The following is a 22,674-nucleotide window of genomic DNA, read 5'->3' as shown; positions in this document are numbered from 1 at the left end:
GATAGTTCAACTAAGTGAGGTCAAAAGCAGGTAACAACCTTGAATCCACTGCAGTTGGGACGTATCTCCATTAGAAAAAGCCAAGCTGAGCCACAAACAGTAGGCAACATAGCAGAATGTGTTTCTCCTACATTCTGAGTTCCTGCAAATTAGAGAGTCAGCACATCGGGAGAGGCCAATGCCAAATGACTCAGGTATCCACAAATAGCTTTGTTTTCCCTTGTCATGAGTAGACTTGGTGGAAACGCTCAGACTGTAAAGCAACTCCATCTTTTATTTATAAAGTAGGTTTGCCCAAGGTCTTTTTGCATGCTATGGCATTTGTTGAAACATCTGTGAGGTAGGGTTGGGCTGAATTTAAAAGCTGCTTCTCCAACAAGCCTTCTCATTTGTCCCCATACTTGGGAACGATTCTATCATCAGTCACATTGTGGGGCCAGATTTCACAAGTAGCCCTGTCACAACCGCGTACCAGTTTGGAACCTAAGACTTGCCAAACTCCTCTCGGAGTCTCCTCTGATGACTTGCCTTAGATTTGCCTTGTCTAACCTCACCCTGGCTTCTTTCTCTCTGGCTTGAGAAGAAGGAGTAGGATTTTTTTTCATCTTTATTCCCTTGGATGCACCCAGCACAGTGTTCCACATACAACAGTATGTTAGAAAATATTTGTACATAAATATGCTGAAGTTACCATCTTGGCTACTGTTCAGATGGACAAACTGAAATACAGGACATAAAACCTGACCGATGTCTTAAATCAACACCTCCAAGTGCAATTTGGCATCTGCTTCCTCGCAAAGATGGACGACTGATATCCTTTCTCTAAAAATGTCCACGTGACTGATATCCTTTCTCTAAAAATGTCCAGGGAAAGAGGGCTGAAGAAGGGTCACAGACATGGGGAGGAGAGACACTGGAAAGGAAGGAGGGCAGAGCAGAAGGAGAAGGAGGTTCACTACTGTCATAAAGCCTGACTACAGCGGTCCTGAACCAGGGAGTGGCATTCACACCTGGAACCATTTATAAATACTTTTGAGAAATGCCAGGCTAATAGATGCTTCGCCAGCCAGTAATTCATGAGCTTGACGTGGCAGGGGAAACTAAAGGGGGTAATGGGTACAGCTGTCAGGCTCCAGATGCTCTGGGGCCCAGCCCTGCCATGTCGTCCCAGCATCCATGTGGAGGAACCCTGGGAAGTGGGCATATCACCGCCGTTCGCCCTGGCCTGCTTCCAACAGTGCCAGCTGCGTCTGGCCTGGGAGATGGCTGCTGCTGGCAGCAGTGTGTTTCCCAGGAGGCTGGGCACTGGGCTGCAGCCAGGCTGGGAGAGTTGGAGCTCCAGCCGTTGCACATGGCCCAACCTCCTCTGCCTGTGTCCCCCAGAATCTCCACGGGAGCTTGGCGTTCCCCAGCACACAGGATCCTCCTCTAACTGACAGCTTTCTGCAGTCAACAGAAAAGATGGAATGAAAACCACGCAGAGGAAAAGTCATGTCATTTATTAATAATTTCTCTCTTTCTTTTTCTTTTATAAATTGGAAGGAAAAAGTCTTTGGTGACACTCTCTATAAAACAATCTATCTTGGATGGCAAAACCCAGACATAAAGTTACACAGGTCAGTGAAGTAAACCAAGATCTATGGCTTTGTATTTTTTTTCAGACTCTCACACACACATTCGCACACATACACACTTCGGGGCTTAATTGCGCTACCTCATTAACAGTTTATCTAGAACAAATGGAGAAAACACTTCAGAAAAGACCTGTGGTGAGACTATAAAGACATGGGCAACATATTAGAAAACTGTCCCAAATGTACATGGTATACAAAATAAGGTATACTTTTTGCTTTACAACTTGCCACCTAAAATAGTTCCAGTTTTCCACATCTTTCTTCCACCCCTCAACATAGCCTGTACATATTTTTTCTCTCAAGATAAATATACAACGTTCATTACATGGTACCCAGGCCATCTGCATGGCCCTCATTTTAGTCATAATTACAACCAAAAGGAAAAGGGAGGTATTTCTGTAAAAGAAGAACAGAGAACTATTACAGAAGTCAAATGGCCTTTGAGACTTAAGAGGCAAACCATTGCAAAAACACTGTGACCGAAAGACTAGCCTGACTTGAGTTTAGACAAAGGCGAGACCCTCTTCATCAGACGGCTTTCTTGATGGTTCTCACTTGTCCCTTTTCCAGAGGATACAACAGCCTCCCTCACCTATTTAATTGGGCAAGGCAAGTCTCAAGTTTGGGTAGCTCATCTAGGCTCCTGATAAGGAATGAGTACTGGAACTCTGAATTAGCACCTACTGACAGCCCATACTCAGTAAAAAAAAATCACGGAACTAAATATCCCTTGATTTGTGTAAAGATCAGAAAGGGGGGAGGGATGGTTTGCAAGAGTCACCTTTGTTATCAAGATTATACTGTAATTAGCAGCTTTTCTAGCCACAGATTCTGGACAGTGTTACTGAAGTGATGGGAGAGACCATAATTCTTAGGAAGCTTGGTCCCATTTTTTTTTTTTTTTTTTTTTTGGCTGCACCCCTGGCATATAGACGTTCTCAGGCCAGGGATAGAACCTGCACCATAGCAGTGACAGTGCCAGATCCTTAATGTGCTGCACAAGGAAACTTCTCGATCTCATTTTTTTTTTTCTTTTTTTAAAGTAGACTTGGAGTCAAGGAGTAATCAAACGCGTACTTGCTGAAGTTCTAAGATGGAAGGAGACAAGTTTGGCAGAGTCTGGTATTAATACTTATTCACTGAGAACTCAAGTCAAAACAACTTGGCTCCCCTCGATCACACCTGAGAGAATGAGGCCAGCAGTGAAAGAGCTTTCTTAGTTAAACCTGGCTGAGGATGACAAAGCCATGTGGAAGGGTCTTGTCCATTGTTGCTGCCAATGGACACTAGATAAGTGAGTTTAGCAACGAAGGTGTCCTGGCTGCGCGTGTCGATTATCTGAACGATTAGAAGGAAAGGACATTTCAATTTGGGAGTTCATGGAGGTAACTGGTCCTTTTTAAAACTGGAGCTCTCAGGGAGCTGAGGGAACATAAGATGCTTTCAGATCTGGGAAGTTTGCCTCGGCTTTTGCATCCGTAACTCAGCTTCTCTAAGCAGGTCTTTTTCTAAGCTAGTGGGGCTGCCTTTTCCTCACTCTCACCCTTGAAACAGGTTTGATTAAAATTTCCTTACTTCTTAAAGCAAGAGCCCTTTTTCTCCCTAATAGTATTTAGATCTATTTACCTTCATTCATCTCACCTCTGGTGAAAGTTCAGCAACCTTTATGAAAGGCCACCGGCGTAACGTTCCATCAGGCGACCTAGTTTGCACAACCACTAAAATAAAGGCTAACATAGCCTACTGTAAATGAAAAACAAAAATCACTCCAAAAGGGAAACTGAAGGAAGCAACCGAGATTGATCCTTCTTTGAGCACCATTTGCAATGAGAAGAAATTCAACTGGAATGCACGTAAGATTTCACGTTACAGAGATTTCACTTTCTCCTGAAGCATCCTATTGGAAAGTAGGCCAACATGATGTGTCCAGGTAGGTCTACCCCGCTCGGTTATCTTTTGTGACATGACTCCAGTGATTATTTCATGGATTTTTCTCTCTAAACTCAGTTTTGGGTCTTTCTGTTGTTTTCAACAAAGGTGATAAATTTCATGTATATGTAAACTTGGTTTGATTTTTATAAGCCTTTTCATATAACTACATTAAGCCAGCTTTTAAAAAGTTATTTTTAAGATCCTATGTCCTAATGTGGAGCTGGAAATAGACGTTGTGTAGAAATCCTAAGTGGCTGAGTCTTCTTTGGAATTTCTGCATGAAATTCATTACGTGGTTGGCACTGCAGTCTCTGGTCTTGGCTTCTTCCCAATTCATGTTGGCTGACTTAGGGACCCCTGGTTATCATTAAAGTTGACTGAGAGATAACTCCTGACATCCTACAGAGCTGGCTATGATTTGTCAATGTGCTGCAATGAAATACAACTCTTGCCTAAGTGAATTAAAGTTACATCTTCCTGTTGGGATTCGTTGATTGGCTCAGTGTTGTTCAGCTCCCAGCTGTGGATTCCAAACGGGAAAAGAATATACTAGCTGGTATTCCAAAGAGATGTGCTCTGAGAATGTCATAAAATGAAACCACAGAGATTTCAAGTGGTTGAAAAGTGTGTCAGATCCTATTCTCATTTATAATTGCCATCTTCCCCCCAACACCCCACAAACCTACACTGTTTGCGGGGAATATGTAAGATTGGTGACAGGTAAAGCTGGCAAAGTGGCCCCTGAATCCATTCATGTGCCCGACTGGTACAATGAGGGACACAGATCGGCAAGCCACGGTGACAACGTGAGTTTCAAGGAACTTGGGGTCGTTGAACCAAACAGTGCATTCATTTTTGCAAAGGAAAAAGATAACGGGAATAATTTGGCAAACCTAAAAAATTAGATACATATTTGCAAAGGCCAGATTCAGTGCTAACCCTCTACGTTGCTGAGCGCTGCAGCTGACATGGCCTGGACACCTATTTGGGCATTTTATAGAAGGAAACAAGGGCAAAAACCATAGACCTAGGAATCGTTTGTCAACAAATACTTAAGAGATAGGCACATCCATTGAGCAGAAAATGTTACATGTATGAGACTGGGCTAAGGCTGGGTCAAATGGGATGAGAGATATTTAGGGGAGCACTTCTGAGTCACAAGGTGGCAGAGAAAAGCCTTTCATTGAAGTTCATTGCCTGTGTGCCACTCACAGCAAGCATCTGGATATCTGGCTCTTGTCCTTGCTCGGCCACTAGGCAGCATATTGAGTCACCTCTCCAGTGTTCACAGCGGTGTCCCTCCTTGCAGTCTTTTTGCAAGTTGTTCCCCTTTTTCTTCCAAATGTCTACCAAACAAGAATGAGTTCAATTCTCCTGGATTTATGGTTTCCACTGACCTAAGCCAGGCACGCGGAGTTATTTGAACATAATTCTGTGATGAAATTTTCTATGAACCCAACACTTGGAAACAAACTTATGAGCTATATGAGAGTTTAGAGGCCAAAAATAAATAAATAAATAAATCGAATTCTTCTTGTTTATTCCGCCTAAGAGGTGGTAGGGCCCAATAATATCTTTCTCTTCTCTAACTCTCTCATCTTTTCCAAGTAGAAGAAAGCATTTGATATCAGAAGGCTCCATATTTTACAATGACATTAAGGGATATGGGAGAAACAGATTTTCCGTTTGTAATTGCAACTTTATAATCAGGACCTTCAAGCGGCATCTGCAGGGATAGGAATGTTCTTTTAACAAGAAGCACAGCTAAACCACGGATTTAAAAATTAGTATGAAATTAAACAACATTCGCATTTGTTTCTGATTATTCTTTTTGCTAGATTCTTGCTCGAAATCACATTTGACTCCAAGTGGTATGAGGCCGCCTGTGGAGAAGTATACCCTCCTTTACTTCTCAGCAATCCTCATGTTCAATGAGATTAAGACATTGTTACTTCTTTCTCAAGGGCGAAGCTTTGGAAACTTGAGGTTTTTCACAACTGTGAGCAAAGCTTGTCTTGTGACTCCTGATCTGCCACCAACATACTTATATCTTCTTTTGCTTCTAACCCAAAGCCTTTCCCAACTCTAAGGAGACATGTGTCAATGGTTTAATGTATAATCTAGCCCACCTCCCTGAAAAGCACTGGGTTGGCTATTGTGGGTCAGTATTTCCATCTCACTAATATGCTGGTGGATTGTTTGCATGGTTCCTTGCGCAAAGGGAACATTTCTTAATTATACAGCGTTTTCTTGGTACTAACTCCCCCCACCCTCCCATGACAAAAACGATCATACTTCTGTATCTCAAACATAAAGTTTTCAGAACTGTCTACCTGAAGGTTGTAATACTTTCTCTCATGCAGCAAGGTTTAAGAGATAAAAGTTCAAGTGGATCTGAAAATTCCAAATGGAAAACAATGTGCGCTGGCAAAGCTGAGTAAGGAACTTGTCTTAATTACGTTTGGTTATTTCTTGACACTGGGTAGAGTGACTTAGGTGTTTTCTGAGAAGTCTGAGCTTTTGGTAACCACAGGTGACCCTGCGTGACCAGCAGCAACACTGTTTATGGGAAGAGGAGTAGCAGCTTTGAAATATTCACAACCAACACAATTTTGATTAAAGAAAGAACTCTGGTTTTTAATAGTTTTGATCATTAAAAAAGTTTAAACCTGCATAGCAATCATTTCAAAAATAATTATTTAATGTTCCATAATTAAACTGTACACAACCTAGTCTTGGGACATAGAAGCCAGTGAGGTGAGTCTGGAGCAGTCCCGTGCAGTCCCGAGAGTCAGGAGGTGAGTTTCCCTTGGCCTTTTTTTTTTTTTTTTTTTTTTTTTTCCTTTTCTTTTCTTTTCGTGTGATTCGGTTCGTCTGAGTTTATTTGGATGCTTGGCACAATCTGGCTCCCCTGCTGAGCAGACCTGCACTGGGAAGAGAGAGCGGCCAACCCTGTCTCTTCTCTCGCGTCCCCTCCCCCACTTGGCACTCGGCCTGGCTCCTCAAAGTCGCTCGATGTCTCGGTATTTCTTCCGCAGGATAGAGACCTGGTCTTTAAAGAGGACGGGGTCGAGCCTCATCTGAGAGTGGATCAGCGGCATGGAGCCAAACCAGCTGGCAAACGTATTCATGCAGCTCTGTCGCTGGGCAAAGTGGTCGGGGTCGGCCCAGCGGGAAGCCCGAGAGGTCTGGGGAGAGGGAGAGAAACAAGGAAGGCGATGAGAGAGGTGACCTGCGAGGTGGACACGCGACCCAAGGTGAAGTTGGGCTTACCCGCTGGCAGTCGGGCTTGGGGTCTGGTCTGGCCACTGCGCAGCCCCATCCATGTGTCTGGTGAAGATGCAAGCACTGATTCTGATTTTCCGCCTCGCCAGAAGATTTTCCAAAGACATGGTATGCTCTGCTCCCAAAGCCAGAAACATGCAAAGCTCCATAGGGACTGGCACACTCTCTGATCTGAGAGTACCAACTGAAGCTCAACCGCTATGGTCACGCAATATATAACCTTGGCTTTGCACTTGGATCAAATACAATGACTGCTCATGTATTTATGGTTTCAAAGATAATTTTCTAAGATCTTCCTGTTAACTTGGTTGAAACCTGGGTAAGTAGAAAGGTGGCCAGCATCTCTTCAGCTCTCTCTGTTAGCCTGAAGCTTGGTTAAATGTTTTTAGACCATTTAAATGATTGACACTGATAGAAAAGAAAGCTATTTTTAAAATGACTTGAGTGAGTGCTGAAGTTTAACTAGACCAACTAAGCATATTATCTTTAAAATCATGTTTTTATGAAACAAGGAAAAGGTGGGCCACCCAATTATGTGGAAAAAGTCACAAACATATCAATAGGCAACTGTTTAATGTGTTTGTGTGTGTTGAATGGGATTGTATCCTCATGCAATTGTTAGTAGACACTTTCATAGGAAGGTACATGTTGGCATGAGAACCACTCAGAATCACTTTAAAACCACAAGTGTCAACATGCTTGAAAGTAACCATTGAAGGTAAATATCAATGTCAAGTTACCTTGGAGCAGTAGAACAACAAACAAAACACTATTTGTAAAGTGTTTTCATGAGCTCCTTTGAGCCTCACAACAACTGGTCAGGTTATCTATCCAGGTAATAACATCTCTGTTGTATAGATGAGGAAGCAGGGTCAAGGAAGTTAAAATGATTTGTTCAAGGTTGGAAAGGGGCAGAACTCGGGCTTCATTTTGTACCCTCGGTACTACAAGAACTCTGCTTGGTAAACCAGAGAGACGATCAGACGAAGTTGACCAATGGAGTCCACATGAGAGTCAACAGCCCCAAAGGTACCTCTGTTTTGCTCCTAATTTGGGATGGGCTTGCAGGCCATTTCTGACCAGTCCACTCATTCCCCAAAGTCCAGACTCCCCACCTCTGGGCCAGTGCTCACACATGCAAACAGAAAACAGTCTCAGAGCTCAAGTGCATACCTATTCTCTCTTACAAATGAAAAAAAAAAAAAAAAAAAAAAAAGAATCCAGCTGAATCAAGTCTCTTTTTTTGCTTCTAGATTTTAGCATTTATTTTGGGTCAACCAACGTATCAGAGAAAGTAACTTTCTTTTGTTTCAAAAGTGTAATTTGAAAGCATGAGATCCATTTACTTCACCAGTCACCCAAATACTCAATAATCGAGTGTATCTGATGGGAAGAAGGATGGAAATACAGTACATCTCTAACTAGCAACATCGAGTTAGACCTAAGACTAAATTTAGATCTGTTCCAAAAGAGGTGTAAAGTTACAGGAAATATTGGGCTTGGGAGAACTGCTGGCAAATCTATGAAAAGGGTTAAAAATCAACCCCTAAGAGATCATATGCTAAGTTCCACCCCTAATTTGTATATAACTTTAGGGGAGTCCGGAGGACTCTCTGAAGAAAGAATATTAAAAGAATGGTGTGTCCTTAAATGGGACAATAAATATGAAAGTGCCTGGGGTGCTCGATTCATTTTGCTTGAATCTGAATAGTCTTTTCAGTCTTAAAAATGACAAATTTCTTGCAAATCCTCCTGCCTGTCCTTTCAGTACTTAGAGGGAAATAGAATTTTCCTCTAGACTTTGCTCACCAGAGTGGGCAGCAGAGAGGATGGCAGCTTTGTCATAACCAGGACCTAGAACAAGGTCCAATAACCTGTACATATTTGGCAAATACTGAATGACTCAATTTTATACGCTGAAAATCCTGTAACTTTTTTGCTCTTACTAAATTTAGTGAATGAAAAACCACCAATTGTGTTAACACGCTGCCTGGCTACGTTTTCCTCTGTGAAAGCTAGATTTATATATGATTTTCAATAGCGGTTAGAACAAGGTACATGGAAAAGCCCCAAAAGTGAACTGATATAACCATATAAAGTATGTCCTTTTAGGTTGACTTGAATCCTGCTGGATTCTTCTTGATTTAATTTGAGTAAATCTAAATGGTCTTAAGGTTTCTGATTTCTCACACAAAGTGCAGGGCTCTGTTCAAGATGAATAAAAGGGCCCAGGGCTGTGGAAGAATAAGTAGTGGAAAAAAAACAGAACCCAGAATTCAACTCTGAGTTGCCGCTAATCCTGGGCAACTTCTGGCAATATGCTTAAATTCTGTGGGCCCTAGTTTTCTCACTTGTAAAAAGAAAGAGCTGGATTATATTTCCTTGAAAGTATCTTTCATATCAAACTTTTATGACTGTCCTTTACTTTGATAAAAGCTTTCATACAGCTGATCTCGACCCTGGGAGGCGGATTTCATCATTTCCATTTTAAAGATGAGACAACTGAGTTTCAGAAGGCCACGGATTTGCCTACGGCTGATAAGTGCTGGCTCTAGAATTGAAAATCAAGTATTAGGACTCCTGGTCTGCCTCCACAATGCTTATTACACGCAAGGGCAACCACCGGAAGGCCATGTTGAGGGTATTATTAGCTATTCATTAAATAAAAGCCGTCGTGGCTTGGTGGTTAACGAATCCAACTAAGAACCATGAGGTTGCAGGTTCGATCCCTGGCCTTGCTCAGTGGGTTAAGGATCCGGCATTGCCGTGAGCTATGGTGTAGGTTGCAGATGCAGCTCAGATCTGGCATTGCTGTGGCTCTGGTGGAGGCTGGTGGCTTCAGCTCCGATTAGACCCCCTAGCCTGGGAACCTCCATATGCCATGGATGCGGCCCTAGAAAAAGACAAAAAACAAAAACAAAAAACCCCCCAAAAACCTTATAATAAACTTACATAAATTCTTTGCAGGTCTCGGACTCTGGAGAAGAGATGTCTTTCTCATACCACCTTGTAGGTCATATGACAGCTTTTATATTCTTGCCATAAAGATACCCTCGACTTACATCTTCCCAATTACCCATGTGCCAACCATACACTCCCTTAGTTGGACATATTTTTTGTTTGTTTGTTTTTTCCTGATATCTCCTCATTATGCTTTCTAGGGAAACACTGAACCATCACCTGAGACTGGGCCACCAGTGAGCAAAGTCAGGGAGGGCAGTTCTTCTCTTACCTGTCCCATCATTGTCTCCTTATACTGCTTCTTCTGGGTCACTTTGATCGGAGGCAATTTTGTCACAGCAGACACCAGGAAATTCATGAGTATGTCCTCGCAGTTGGCCAATTGGTCCACCATGTTCTTTAGGCTGGCTGGCAGGTAATGGGTATAAAGGTAGTGATAATATCTGTAAAAACCAAAGATGGGTTTCAGCAGTGACCATCCTTATGTAATAACGGTGGTCTTGTTGGACAGAAAACATACACCCATTCTTTGAATCTCTGAACATATTATGACTGATGATGATAGTTACCATTTATATAGTACCTACTCTATCCCTGGTAATATTTTGAAGTGCTTCATAAGAAATGACTCATCTGATCCTTATAAGGAACCTATGACGTAGGTGCTATGATTATCCCTGTTTCACAGATAAGGTAACGAGGGACACTGATGAAGATATGGCTTGCCCAGCCTAACTTTAATAATCATGCTGGTTTGGTTAGAAATGGAATACTTAGATGGCAAATTACTTACACATGATCTGTATACCTCATTTCAAGCTGCTTTACAATTTTAATTATTGGTTCAATCAGAACTGTATTCAATACTACCCCATAATTCTGAGCCCTCAAATATAACTTACATTTCGGAGGCCTATAAACCATATATTTCAACACTCGTAGGGTGAAACCCTGATTAATCTGGGGGTCGATCATTACGGAGAGCCCACAATTAATCTGAATTATTTCTTGCCCTACTATTTTTTGAGGGACATACAGCATATATTTATAGAAAAAAATCCTTTGAATAATTCAGATTCATTGAGTGGTGCTGGCAGGAAGAAAGTGAACAAAGACTTCTCAAGAGGTGGAATCTCGAGATTAAGATTCAGTCATCCTAAGTGTTTATACCTTGGGCATTTCTAACCCTGTCCCTGAGAGGACAGGATTCTTTATGTTTTACTAAAAAAAGACTACGTTCAGATGGGTGTGTTCACCTTACTAAGGCAGAGGAGTAGGTGTTTCAGTCATGACTGAGTCAGGGACACTGGCCTTTTACACTCACTTGTTTGGAAATCTTACCCAAGTTCCTTGGCTTTAAAGTCCAAATCTATGCAAAGAACTCCCACATTTTTATCTCCATCCCTGACCCTTTTCAACACATTCTTTTAAATGTCCTAACATGCCTGAGACGGAACTCTTGTATTTTCCCTAATACCTAGTCCATCTACACCTTTCCCCAACTCTGTTGATGGCTCAGTCTATCTTTTTAGTTCTTCAGGTCAAAAATCTTAGAGTCATCAAACTCTACATCCAATCTAAAGATACTGGAGCATCTTCAACGCATGCCCACAATATCAAACTATTATATACAGAATGGAAAAACAACAATGTCCTAATGCTTAGCACAGGAAACTGTACCCAATATCCAATGATAAACTATAATGGAAAAGAAAATGGAAAAGAATATGTGTGTGTGTGTGTGTGTGTGTGTGTGTGTAATTGAGTCACTTTTCTGTACAGAAATGAACACAGTAATAAATCAACTACAATAAAATGTTTAGGATTTCTCCTGTGGCACAGCAGGTTAAGGTGCCATCATTGCTATGCAATGCTGTTGACTTGGGTCACTGCTGTGGTGTGGGTTCGATCCCTGGCCTGGGATCTTCTGTAAGCCGTGGGCGTGGCCAAAAAAAAAATAATGTCAATTCCATCAGACCTCCTAATAGGTCTCCCTGCTTCTCTCCTGGCTCCGTTATAGTCTGTCCTCAGCACGGCCTTCACAGTGGATGCCCACACAGAAGATTGTTCTGCTCATACCCTGCACCAGCTCCCCATGTCACTTAGGAGAGTCAGGTCCTCGTGATGGACAGCAGAGTCCAGGCTCCCCACGACCTCTCTCACTTGCCCACACCTCACTCTGCTTTGGTCACAGTGGTCTTCTGGATGCTCTTCCAGCATCCTACGTCAGGGCATCCATTCCAGCTGCTCCCTAAGCCAGAGCCCTCTTCCTTATGGATATTCTCTGGGCTGACTTCCTCTCCTCCTTTCAAGGCTCAGCTCAAATCTCACTTGTTCCCCAAGAACCACCCTGCCCCCTCATACCTGCCCCCTTTCCACCTGCAGCCTGCCTCATCCTTTACCCTGATCTGCTCTTTTTTTTCTGTATAACTTATCTCCAAATATATTACAGAATTAGTAAGTACATTCTGTCTCCTCTTGTTAGAGTATAAGACCTGTGTGGGGAAATCATTGTTTTTCATTTTTCTCAGTGGATAAAATCTCAAGCACCAAGTGCCCCGAGATACTCAATTAAGAGTTTACTTTAGTTGTTCCTCTAAATATTCAGTCCTTGATATTCCCCGAGGATGTCTCCACACCTCTGACTCACTGAAGATGCTGCTCCACCATAATCTCTAGAATTGCCATATGCCAAACAGTTCTACTGGCTTCAAAGACACATGTTGGTCACATCAACAGACCTGAAACGGGGATGCAAAACTGATTTTTGTTAAGGTCATTAACCAGATCTGGTGCAACATACTATTTCTGCAGCAGCCAAAAACTCATATGAGGAGCGATATAAAATGACATCCAGGAGTTCCCATTGTGGCTCAGTGCAAATGAATCTGACTAGGATCCATGAGGATGCAGGTTCCATCCCTGGCCCCACTCAGTGGGTTAAGGATCCAGCGTTGCCGTGAGCTGTGGTGTAGCTCGCAGACACAGCTCAGATCCTGCGTTGCTGTGGTTGTGGTGTAGGCCGGCAGCTGTGGCTCCAATTCGACCCCTCGCCTGGGGACCCCCATATGCCGCAGGTGCGGCCCTAAAAAGACCAAAAATAAATAAATGAATAATGTCCAAATCCCTCACTTGTGGTAAATAGCAGCTCCTGTCAACACCATGGAGTAGTCATTTGTCCACTTGGAGGTGTACCCCCACCGCTCTTTAGAGTTATCCCAGAAGTGGCTGCGCGCGGGGTACCCCACAATCCTCTCGGGGAAACTCTGCCACACAGTGAAGGCAAAATCCACCTGCAGGCAGAACACAAGCCAAACAAGCAATCAACAGTGTTAACAAATGTCAACAAAACATTACCTTCCCCCTGCTAATTCCTAACGCGAAATCCCGGGACTGTTGCGAAACATTAATTCCATGTATTCATCAGCAAATTAAACTGACTGCTTGACATTTTGCCCCATAATTATGCACATTTTAATGTTTTCTGTCACAGAAACTTCCGATTCGTGTGGAAGCGAAAGAAAGGGGAAAAACTGGTAGAGATGTCCTTGAGAAACCTAGTCTGTTCAAGCTAAGAAGTCAAAGAATCAGTTGCTTCCCTCCCCCAAAAAGGACATGTGACCACTGATTGATGGGAGACACACACACATCTGTTGTATAAACAGACACAGATTTTCTCTACATCCAGAGCTGCATATACAGCATACATCATAACCAGCACACAGCAAAGCCGCAGTAACTAAAGTAAAAACATCTACTTAAGAGCCAGAGAAAAGAGGTTTAAAAAGCATACAAGTTCTAACAGGAACAGAAAGCGGATATCATAAAGAAGAGTCATTTGGGCCTTTCAGGTGTGAAGATGCACAGTGCAGGGGAAATTTAGAAAATGCGTCCACAGTGAAAAATCACTAAGAGTAAGTGGGGACAGGGCCAAGTGAAGCCATGGGATTAGTTTAAAGGAAATGCAGTAAAATGACTTTCTAGTGCTCTAAAGAACCTCAGGTAGGTATTTCTGAACCTGCTACAAATTAACATTTAGACTTAGCAAATAGTCTGCTTTCAAACAGGGACACTCGCTTCTGACATTCGATGATTATTTGATGAACAATAAATAAAACAACACATAGAAAAACAATATATGTGTGTGTGTGTGTGTGTGTGTGTGTGTGTGTGTGTGTGTGTATAGGTGTGTGTGAACAATCATGTAATGCTTGGGAGTTCTCCTGTGGTACAGCAGGGTAAAGATCCATTATCACTGCAGCAGGTTAAAGATCTGTTATCACTGCAGCAGCTTGGGTTCCTGCTGTGGCAAGGGTTTGGTACATGGCCCGCAAACTTCCACAAGCCAAAGGTGCAGTCAAAAAAAAAAAAAAAAATTTATGTAATACCCATAATTGTGTAATGCTGATAATGTGACAGCCGTGGTTATAGGTACTTACATTTTTTGTTCATTTTTGGCTGCCCCAAGGCATATGGAGTTCCCAGGCCAGGGATCAGATCTGAGCCTCAGTCACGACCTAAGCCACAGCTGCAACAGCACTAGATCCTTAACCCACTATGCTGGGCCGGGGATTGAACCCACATTACAGCGCTCCCAAGATATCATCGATCTTATTGTGCCACAGTGGGAACTCCAGGTACTTACATATTTTTAAATAATTTAATCCTCACAGTAACACCTGTGAGGTACATAATGTTATCGTCTCAGGTTTACAGAGAAGGATGAGAAGGACACTAAGGATTTGGAGGTTCAAGTCATTTTTCTAAATCTAGTAAGTGGCAGAGTCAAGATGTGACCTCAAGCCACCTGGTTTCAGATTTGGTGCATGCTGGTGTCCCAGCCTCCCTTTTAGCTCTGCTACAGTGTTGAAAATAATTTATTTTATAAAGGTTCTATAGTCACCCAACAGCCTTTGCCCAATCTCTTCTTGATAAGCAATGCAAATAAAGAAACTGCATTTATTCTACAGATATTTCAAGTCTCAGCACCGTGATGGCTGGCAAGTCCAGGTCCTAACATCGCAGGGGTTGGTAAGCAGAGCAAATAACTGTTCCCAATATCGAAAAGGTGGAAACAATCCAAAGGCCATCAATTCATCAATAAGGAAAACAAACATGGTATATCCATTCGATGGAATATTACTCAGCTATAAAAAGGAGCAAAATACTGGTACATGCTGCCACAGGGACAGACCCTGAAAACATTATACTGACTAAAAGAAGCCATATCACAAAGGTCCCACAACATGTGAATCCATTTATAGGAAATGATCAGAATAAGCATATCTGCAGAGACAGAAAACAGCTTGATGGTTCCAAAGACTAGAGAGTGATTAATTAATGGTATAGGATTTCATTTTGGGGTAATATGAATGTTTTAGAAAAAGGTGGAGGTAATGTATTCACAACACTGTGAATGAACTAAATGCCACTGAACTATACACTTTCAGATGGTTAATCTCATGGCATGTGAATTCTACCTCAATTACAAGACAATGCAAATAAGCCTAGATCAGTAGTTGCCAAGCTTTCACCACAGGCACTATCCTCATCTCTCCTTTTGCCATAATCCCACCATATTATACATTCAATGGCTTAGGTCATATTTTTCTTTAAATTTCCCACTCTCTCTCTCTCTCTCTTTTTTTTAAGCCTCATTTTAGGTAAACATGTCAGTGAAATCCTAGGTTTGGGAAACACTGGCCTGTATGATCCAGAAGGGTCTTTTTATCTCTGAATTCTTGAGGTTTAGTTAGAAGGCACTATTTTTATAAACAGCCATAAATTTAAATTTTTATGAGGATTTAGTTTGGGGCCCTGACTTGAGATAGGAAAGCCTTAACAATATAGCTTGTTTCCCTAAAACATAACATTTGGGGATGGGGAGAAAGTGGGGTGTGGGAACATACACTAAGGAAGCTTGGTGGGCACGGGGCATCTCAAAGTTAAAAGACAGCAGGGGTGTGGATGGTATTTGTCAGAAAATTGAAACCAGGTCACGATAACCTGCATACGGTCACTGGCATTCGATACTAATGGTGCCAACTGATGGGAAAGTATATTTATGCAGCCTGTTGTCAAAGAACCAGCCTGGCTGTCAGCTCTCTTTGGGGTTTTCCATTATCCTTTGAAAAGGAGACACATACACTGGCAACTACTATAGAACCCAATGGGGTGTTTTCATCACATGAATTCCTTACTATCTCAAAGCTGTTTCAAGTCATTTCAAAGGAACTCAAAAGTAAATTCAGATAAAACTGTGATTCTTGTGATAGTTCTGCTTTCACGCAGTTCATTAACACATCAAAGGATGCAAAGGTCAGCTTACGGCCTCTTCTCTTCAAAACCAACATCTGTTTTCTTCTGAGAATTCTCAGCAACCCAGATAAATGTAAATAACTATAAACCAACTATGTCTACTCCCCTTTATAGGACACTGTTGAAAAAAGCTATCTTTAATACTACAGAGAGGCATTTAAACAAGCGAAGAATCCTTAGAGAGGAAAGAAAATGGACCAACATCTATTCAACTAAAAGAAGAGAAAAGAGACATCCTTGTCCTCCACCATTTTAGACCACAGGACCACTCCCCAAGAAAAACCAGACCACCAGCCTCTTGGACTTACATTTCATGTTCAACCCATGTTGACTTCTAATCACTCCACATACAACACACCTTCCTGCCAGTACGCATGGAGAGGCTGGAATGGCTATCTTTTGAGAAAAAATCCACAGGCACGTGGATACATCATTGCAGCTGAAAGTCCTTTCACCATGGGACAGGGAGAAACAAAACCCAGGAGTTCCTGTTGTGGTTTAGTGGTAATGAACCCAACTAGTATCCATGAGGACACAGGTTTGATCCCTGGCCTCGCTCGGTGGGTTAAGGATCCGGCGTTGCCGTGAGCTGTGGTGTAGGTCACAGACGAGGCTCCGATCTCCCATTGCTGTAGCTGTGGCTTCGACCCCTAGCCTGGGAACCTCCATATGTCTCAGGTGCAGCTCTAAAAAGACAAAGAAAGAAAGGAAAGGAAAGGAAAGGAAAAGAAAAGCAAAGAAGGAAAGCAAGGAAACCCTGAGTGAGACCAATTGCCCTGTGCCCAGGGGAACATGTTAGATGAGACAGTACATCAGGTCACAGGGTAATGATTTAGGAAGATGCTGTAGTGGTCTCAAGTATATGGTCTTGAGTATAGACATGATGGCAGTGCGCGGCTTCTCCGTGTTTGCCTTTCCAAGACGCACTCTCCCCTCTTCCTGCCCTGCCCTGTGCCTGAGATGATGGAACTCTAGGGCTGCCCAAACTGGTTGTTGCTGGTCGGGGGCCAGTGGGTTAGGTCAGTGGGAGTCGCTGGCAGGAAAACGGAGGTGGGACAGAGAGAGGGTGGTATTTCTCCCCTGCTTCTCCCCCCCACCCCACTCCCAGTGTTGATAGAACTGGATCATAACTTTTGTAGGGCAGCCTCATCCTCTCAATTCTGCCTCTCGGGGGCTCCAGAGACAGTTCCCTTCCTTCATTCCTTCAGGCTGAGACGTGGGAGCTGCTTCCTGCTCCTGCTCCCCCCAAGTGCCTCTCCATCTCTCGTGGGGTCCTTTACCTCCCCCTGACCTCCTCAAGTCATCCTGAATCCCTTCATTTGAATCGTGTGATGTGAATTCTGTTTGCTGCCAGGCCTCTGGTGGATGCGGGCAGGAACTGTGTAATTTCTGTGTAATTCTGGCATGGGGACCAGAACAACAACATCCTTCAATAAATACTTGTTGAAAGAATGTGCTCCAGGAAGATGCCAGCTTCCCCGGCCGGAAGCAGCAGAAAAACGCAAGCTTGGGGATGGGGTGCATGCGGGTGCGTGTGCGTGTTCCCTGTTCCTTGTATTCCATGGCTGGCTTTCCCTTTGAACATTGAATCTATGTCCCCCCACCCCCACCCCTTTCTCCTGCCACCTTTCACGTGACCCAGTCGGCTGTGAGCTCACACTTTAATCCCCTCAGGCTGCACCCCTCCGATATCACTCGTTCACCAAGTATTTACAGAGCTCAGCTTGCACGGAAACTGTTTACCAAGGCGAGGCCCAGGACATTCTGTCCAGGGGGGATTCAGGTTGCCCTTACACCTAATGTGTGCTCAATGCCACCTGATGGAAATTGGAAGCATCCTTGGACTCTGAAGAAAGACACAGAGAGTGCAAGCCTAAGTTAACACTGTGTCCTAGCTATGTGGGCAGCAGAGCCTTAGAATCAGACTGGCATCCAAGACACAAATGAATCTATCTACAGAACAGCAACAAACTCATGGACCTCGAGAACAGATGTGTGGTTGCCAAAGGGCAGCGGGAGGGAGTAGGATGGATGGGGAGTTTGGGGTTAGTAGATGCAAGTTAGTTACTTGCGATGGGACACGATGGAACACGATAATATCAGAAAGAGAATGTATATAGATGAATCACTGGGTCGCTTTGGTGTATGGCAGAAATTGACAGAACACTGTAAAACAACGGTAATAAAAAATTAAAAAAAAAAAAAAAGTCTGGTGTCCAGGAAAATGCCTGCTAGTAAGTGTCAATGTGTAAATTAAGAAAATGAGTATGAATAAAAAGGAAAAAGAAGAGGAGCGGTATAAGTGGCTACATCTCCAGGCTTTTTAGAAGCGCCCATTAATAATGTATTTCCCATACACTACATTTTTACGTAACTGTCTTTGGTCCCTCTACAGTGTTAAGTGAGGTTTCAGAGATCAATACTCATTCGAGTTGTTAAAATTGGTTTTCTATCAAATCTATCTTTCGCCTTCTCTTCTCTCCCCTCACATGCTTTGTGCAATCTTATTTTTGGCACAAATACCTGAACATCTGAAATAGCAGGGATCTCCATCTCAGCCTTAACGTGAAGCCGTTTGCTCTAGTGTGGGTGAAAGAAAATGAGCACTTCCAACCCTGACAAAAAAGCTGCCTTTAGAGCCCAGAATAGTGTTCCCTAAGAGAGGCGACACACGCCCACACAGGCGCTTGGAGAATCGGGGAAAGACAGAGTCTAGATGGCGAGGTTTTAAGAAAACACGAAGCAGGTGCCCCCTCCCGCCTCCCCTTGGTCCCTCTGCATACCTGCCCGCAGCTGTGCTGTTTAAACACAAAAAAGTTTCTAAAAAAGAAGGTGAGACACAGCCATGCAAATGAGGAGCCAATTAGCAGAGGAAACAAAGACAAAAATGCCCGCATTGAGGTACCAGGTGGTGGCAAGGTGCTAACAGGAATGGGGTTGATTAAAACCTTCTGTGCAGGAGATTTTGAGAAAGGCTTTGGGCTTGTCCAAGGCAAGGGCGAAAGAGGCCATGGCATCTTTTGGTTTGAGGCCACCGCCCGCAGAGCCCGGGGCCTCTCCTTAGGTGTGATGCTTACCTCTGTGGTGGAAAGCACGGTGTCCTCATCGAGGCTGAGCACGGCGTCTGTGATGATGTTGTCATACGGTAGAAAACGGCTGCTCATGACCTGGGATTTGGGGAAAGCAGGCAGGGGATGCAGAGGTAAGTGAAAAGGCTCGTTTCCAGGAAAATCACCCCCATCGTCACCATCAGACAGGATGCTCCACCATCACATCACCCCTCCACACAGTAGCCTTCCAAGTCCCCTCACCATTATTGGGCGCCTACTGCATACAGACCCCTAGCTAGTCTAAAGGGGGTACAGAGGTAAGTAAGACACATTCTCTGCCTTGGACTTTCAGAGTCGGCAGGGCAACCAAGGTGACAAGACGACCAAGATAACCAAGAGACTAGAATACAGATGATCAGTCCCAGCCAGACATGAAAACACTGGGAGGTCAGCAACGTGGCAACCAGTGGTTGGAAAAAGCCATGAAGGCCTCATGGAAGTGACAATGAAGCAGGACCTTGATGGCTAGGAATCCACTGGGTATAGACAGAAATAAGGCCTAAGAGACAGAGGGCGCAGTGGCTGCAAAGGCACAGAAGGAAAGAATTAGCCCTCTAAGGCCAGGAAAGAGTGGATGGAGGGAGCCGTGATCCCAGGTGTGTGGCACACACCACTGGAAGGCTGGATCCTTTTAAGAGGTGTGGAGACAAACATTTAACAATTCCACTCTTTATTTATTTTAGCAGATTAGTCAAAATATGTACACCTGTATATTGAGAGCTGTAGGCATAAAAGGTAGTAGCACAGTTATTTAAAAATAATTTCACTAAAGTGAAAAGTAAGCTGATTTAAAGAAAAATATTAAATAAACAACAGAACATGCAGCAGTCCGTGGATGTGGGGCAACTGGGAAGGTAGTTTAGGAATAAAGTTTAGGCAGCTCCAGGATAAGGCATGGTGAGAGGGTGTGTGTATGTGTGGGTGTGGGTGTGGGTGTGTGGTGAGGGTTTTGGGGCCGAGGGGATCAGCTGGAAAATTGAGATTGAAGAGACTGCGACAATCACGGCTTAAACCTCTGTGCTGAAGGTACCGTAGAATCACTAGTGAGAATGAGGATATAAGAATAACTAATGTTTTTAAACATTTACTATGGGCTAGGGAATGTCCCAAGTTCTTTATGTATATTGTCTCATTTCATCTTTACAACTACCCCATTTTAGAGGTGAGAAAACTAAGGCTCAAGACGGACCCCCCAGCATTTCGCCCCAGATGGTGGATTCTAGAGAGCTCCTCAGCCACTATGCTGTACCCGCCTCAGGCTTAAAAGGACCTCACAAGTGGATGTGGGGCATGCATAGCAATCACACTGGCCACTTCCTCTGGAAGGTATAGTAACCTCTATGCCAGCCTTTCCCAAGGCGTATTTGGAGACAGAGCGAAGACCCGCTTGCCATCAACTTTCAAGGCACGAAGGCCAGGGAGTGAAGGAGTTGGATGCTGGAGGCACAGGGAAAAGGGAGCACTTAGCCTGGCTGCCAATGGTTCACGCTCCACAAATCTGAGAACCCCTTCACCCCTGCAAGAAGCGCAAGCTTCATTTACATCCAGAAGCCCAATCAGCCACAAGCCTCATCTCAGATTCAGTTTACATGCCCATGAAGCTACTGGAGGGCGAATAACATGAGAGGATGGAAAGTGCGCACTCTAACCCATCACTGGGAGCTCAAGAGATGTATCTACCACACAAATGGCTCCAGGCTCTGCTCCTACACATCTGTCAACTGGGTCAAGTGTTTTTTGTTTTTGTTTTTTTCTTTCTCAGGCTTGCAAAATAAAATACAAAAGCGATCAGCAACCCCATATGCACAGGGCTCAGAAATCTCAGCCTGCAGCAGCTCCTGACACTGTTTACACGTCCACTGACTAACGCGGAAACCATTAGTTGCCAGCTTAGTGATGCCCTGACCTTTCCCTTGTTAAGCCTACAGGGGAGAGAGCTGCGAAGACAAGGCCTATAAATTCAAAAGAGAATTTCCCAGCCAAAGCAGCAAACACATCATTTTTAAATGCAAGGCTAGATGTGGAAATTTAAAATGGGGAATGAGGAGGACATTCGATTTCTTTCCCCAGACTGTGCCCAATCGCTGGTGTGAAGAGGGTCCATTTCCTTTTTCTGAACCCACTTCATCAACAAGAGTTAAGAGCCCCAAAGTAGCCACTCTAAATTCTACTGTAGGAGCCAGAGGCTCTCTTTCAAATACCTTGCCTCAGTCAGCTATGTTCCAAAAGTCCAATGGATTAGCATGAAAGGAACCAATGTACTTACAAAGGCAATCCTGAGGGAACGGGGTTTTCCTTGTTAGCTCATTTAAGAAATATTTAGCTACCATGTAACAGTGCAAACCCTTCCCGAAAGAAAAAACATGACGAGGAAATGACCAAGACTCAAGAAATTTCCTGTCTAGTGGCAAAGATGAGAAATGTCTGCAAGTAAGTAGACGAAGCACAGTAAGAATGGACATTTATCAAGAGCCAACCATCTGCCCCCACCTGGATGGTATGAACCCATTTGATCCATTCAGCTAACCTGTGAGTGAGGTATTATGATATCTTCTGTTTACTGAAGGAGAGACTGAGGCACAGAGAGCTAAATACCTTAAGTCACACAAAAGCAAGTCTCACTCCAGCCTATGACACCAAAAAGAGGAGCTGACACTCACTGAACCCTTAGTATAGAACAGCAGCACGGCAGTATCTCATTTCATCCTGAAAATGGGCCCAAGTCTTATCCCTATACAGACTTAAAAGCAAGACTTAAGTGCAAATGCTTTACGAGGAGGTACACAGTCCCAGAGCAGTGAGAGTGAGGGGAAAGGAAGCCCAGGGTCCACTGAAGTCCACGGCCAAGGTGAAGGTCTTATAAGACACATCTGATATAGCCTATGAGGAAGGTACTATTATTATCATCATCATCTCAGAAATAAAGAAACTGGGACGACCAGCTGGCAATGAGAACGTAAAACCAATCAATGAGTCCATGCGGAAAAATGCAATACTGATCCTTGGAGTCAGAACGGCTCCCAGTCCATCAATCAGAATGGATCCTGTCTGAATAGCCTGACACATTGAAAGAAAGGCTGATCTCCAAGAAGGAGACCTAGTCACCCAGGGAAGCATAAAAACAAAGAATTCCCAAGTTCCAAGGGAAGAGTACCCATCTGAGCACCGCCCAGGGCCTCAGGCATTGGAAGCAGGGAGACAGATCTCAGGGGTTGTAGGCAGGAGCCTTCTGTGTGCCAGTTCCTTTTGGGAAACCACAGCTCTTGGTGAGATGGATTCATAAGGGTAAATGAGATTGATGCCAAGAGGCATGTGATTATTCTGATCCCCACTTTTCTTCATTAGATGCTTACCAAGCAGCATCTTGCCTGCCTCCAGCCCTAAGGAGTATGACTGGGTCAGGCATACTCTCCTCTGTGGTCCAATATAGTAGG

General features: G+C 43.7%; 1 protein-coding gene across 4 annotated transcripts in view; it reads right to left on the bottom strand.

Moving 5' to 3' along the window:
- Positions 1 to 6,176: 6,176 nt before the first annotated feature.
- EXT1 (exostosin glycosyltransferase 1) overlaps positions 6,177 to 22,674 on the bottom strand; it is a 290,691-nt gene continuing 274,193 nt past the window's right edge. For all 4 annotated transcript variants that reach the window (XM_085021811.1, XM_085021814.1, XM_085021813.1 and 1 more), the window contains 4 exons: positions 19,208 to 19,297; positions 12,945 to 13,105; positions 10,084 to 10,255; positions 6,177 to 6,754 (listed from right to left, as the gene is read on the bottom strand). In XM_085021811.1, the coding sequence (XP_084877937.1) occupies positions 6,569 to 6,754; positions 10,084 to 10,255; positions 12,945 to 13,105; positions 19,208 to 19,297 (609 nt within the window). In that variant the 3' untranslated portion in view covers positions 6,177 to 6,568. The remainder of the gene's footprint in view (positions 6,755 to 10,083; positions 10,256 to 12,944; positions 13,106 to 19,207; positions 19,298 to 22,674) is intronic.

Source organism: Sus scrofa, chromosome 4 (assembly GCF_054392235.1).
Source record: "Sus scrofa isolate SSC_HxYL_T2T_F1_AM1 chromosome 4, Sscrofa_HxYL_maternal_Yorkshire_Landrace_v2.0, whole genome shotgun sequence".
Lineage (NCBI taxonomy): Eukaryota > Metazoa > Chordata > Mammalia > Artiodactyla > Suidae > Sus > Sus scrofa.
The sequence above is the reverse complement of the archived record's forward strand: the minus strand, read 5'-3'. Positions and strand labels throughout refer to the sequence as shown.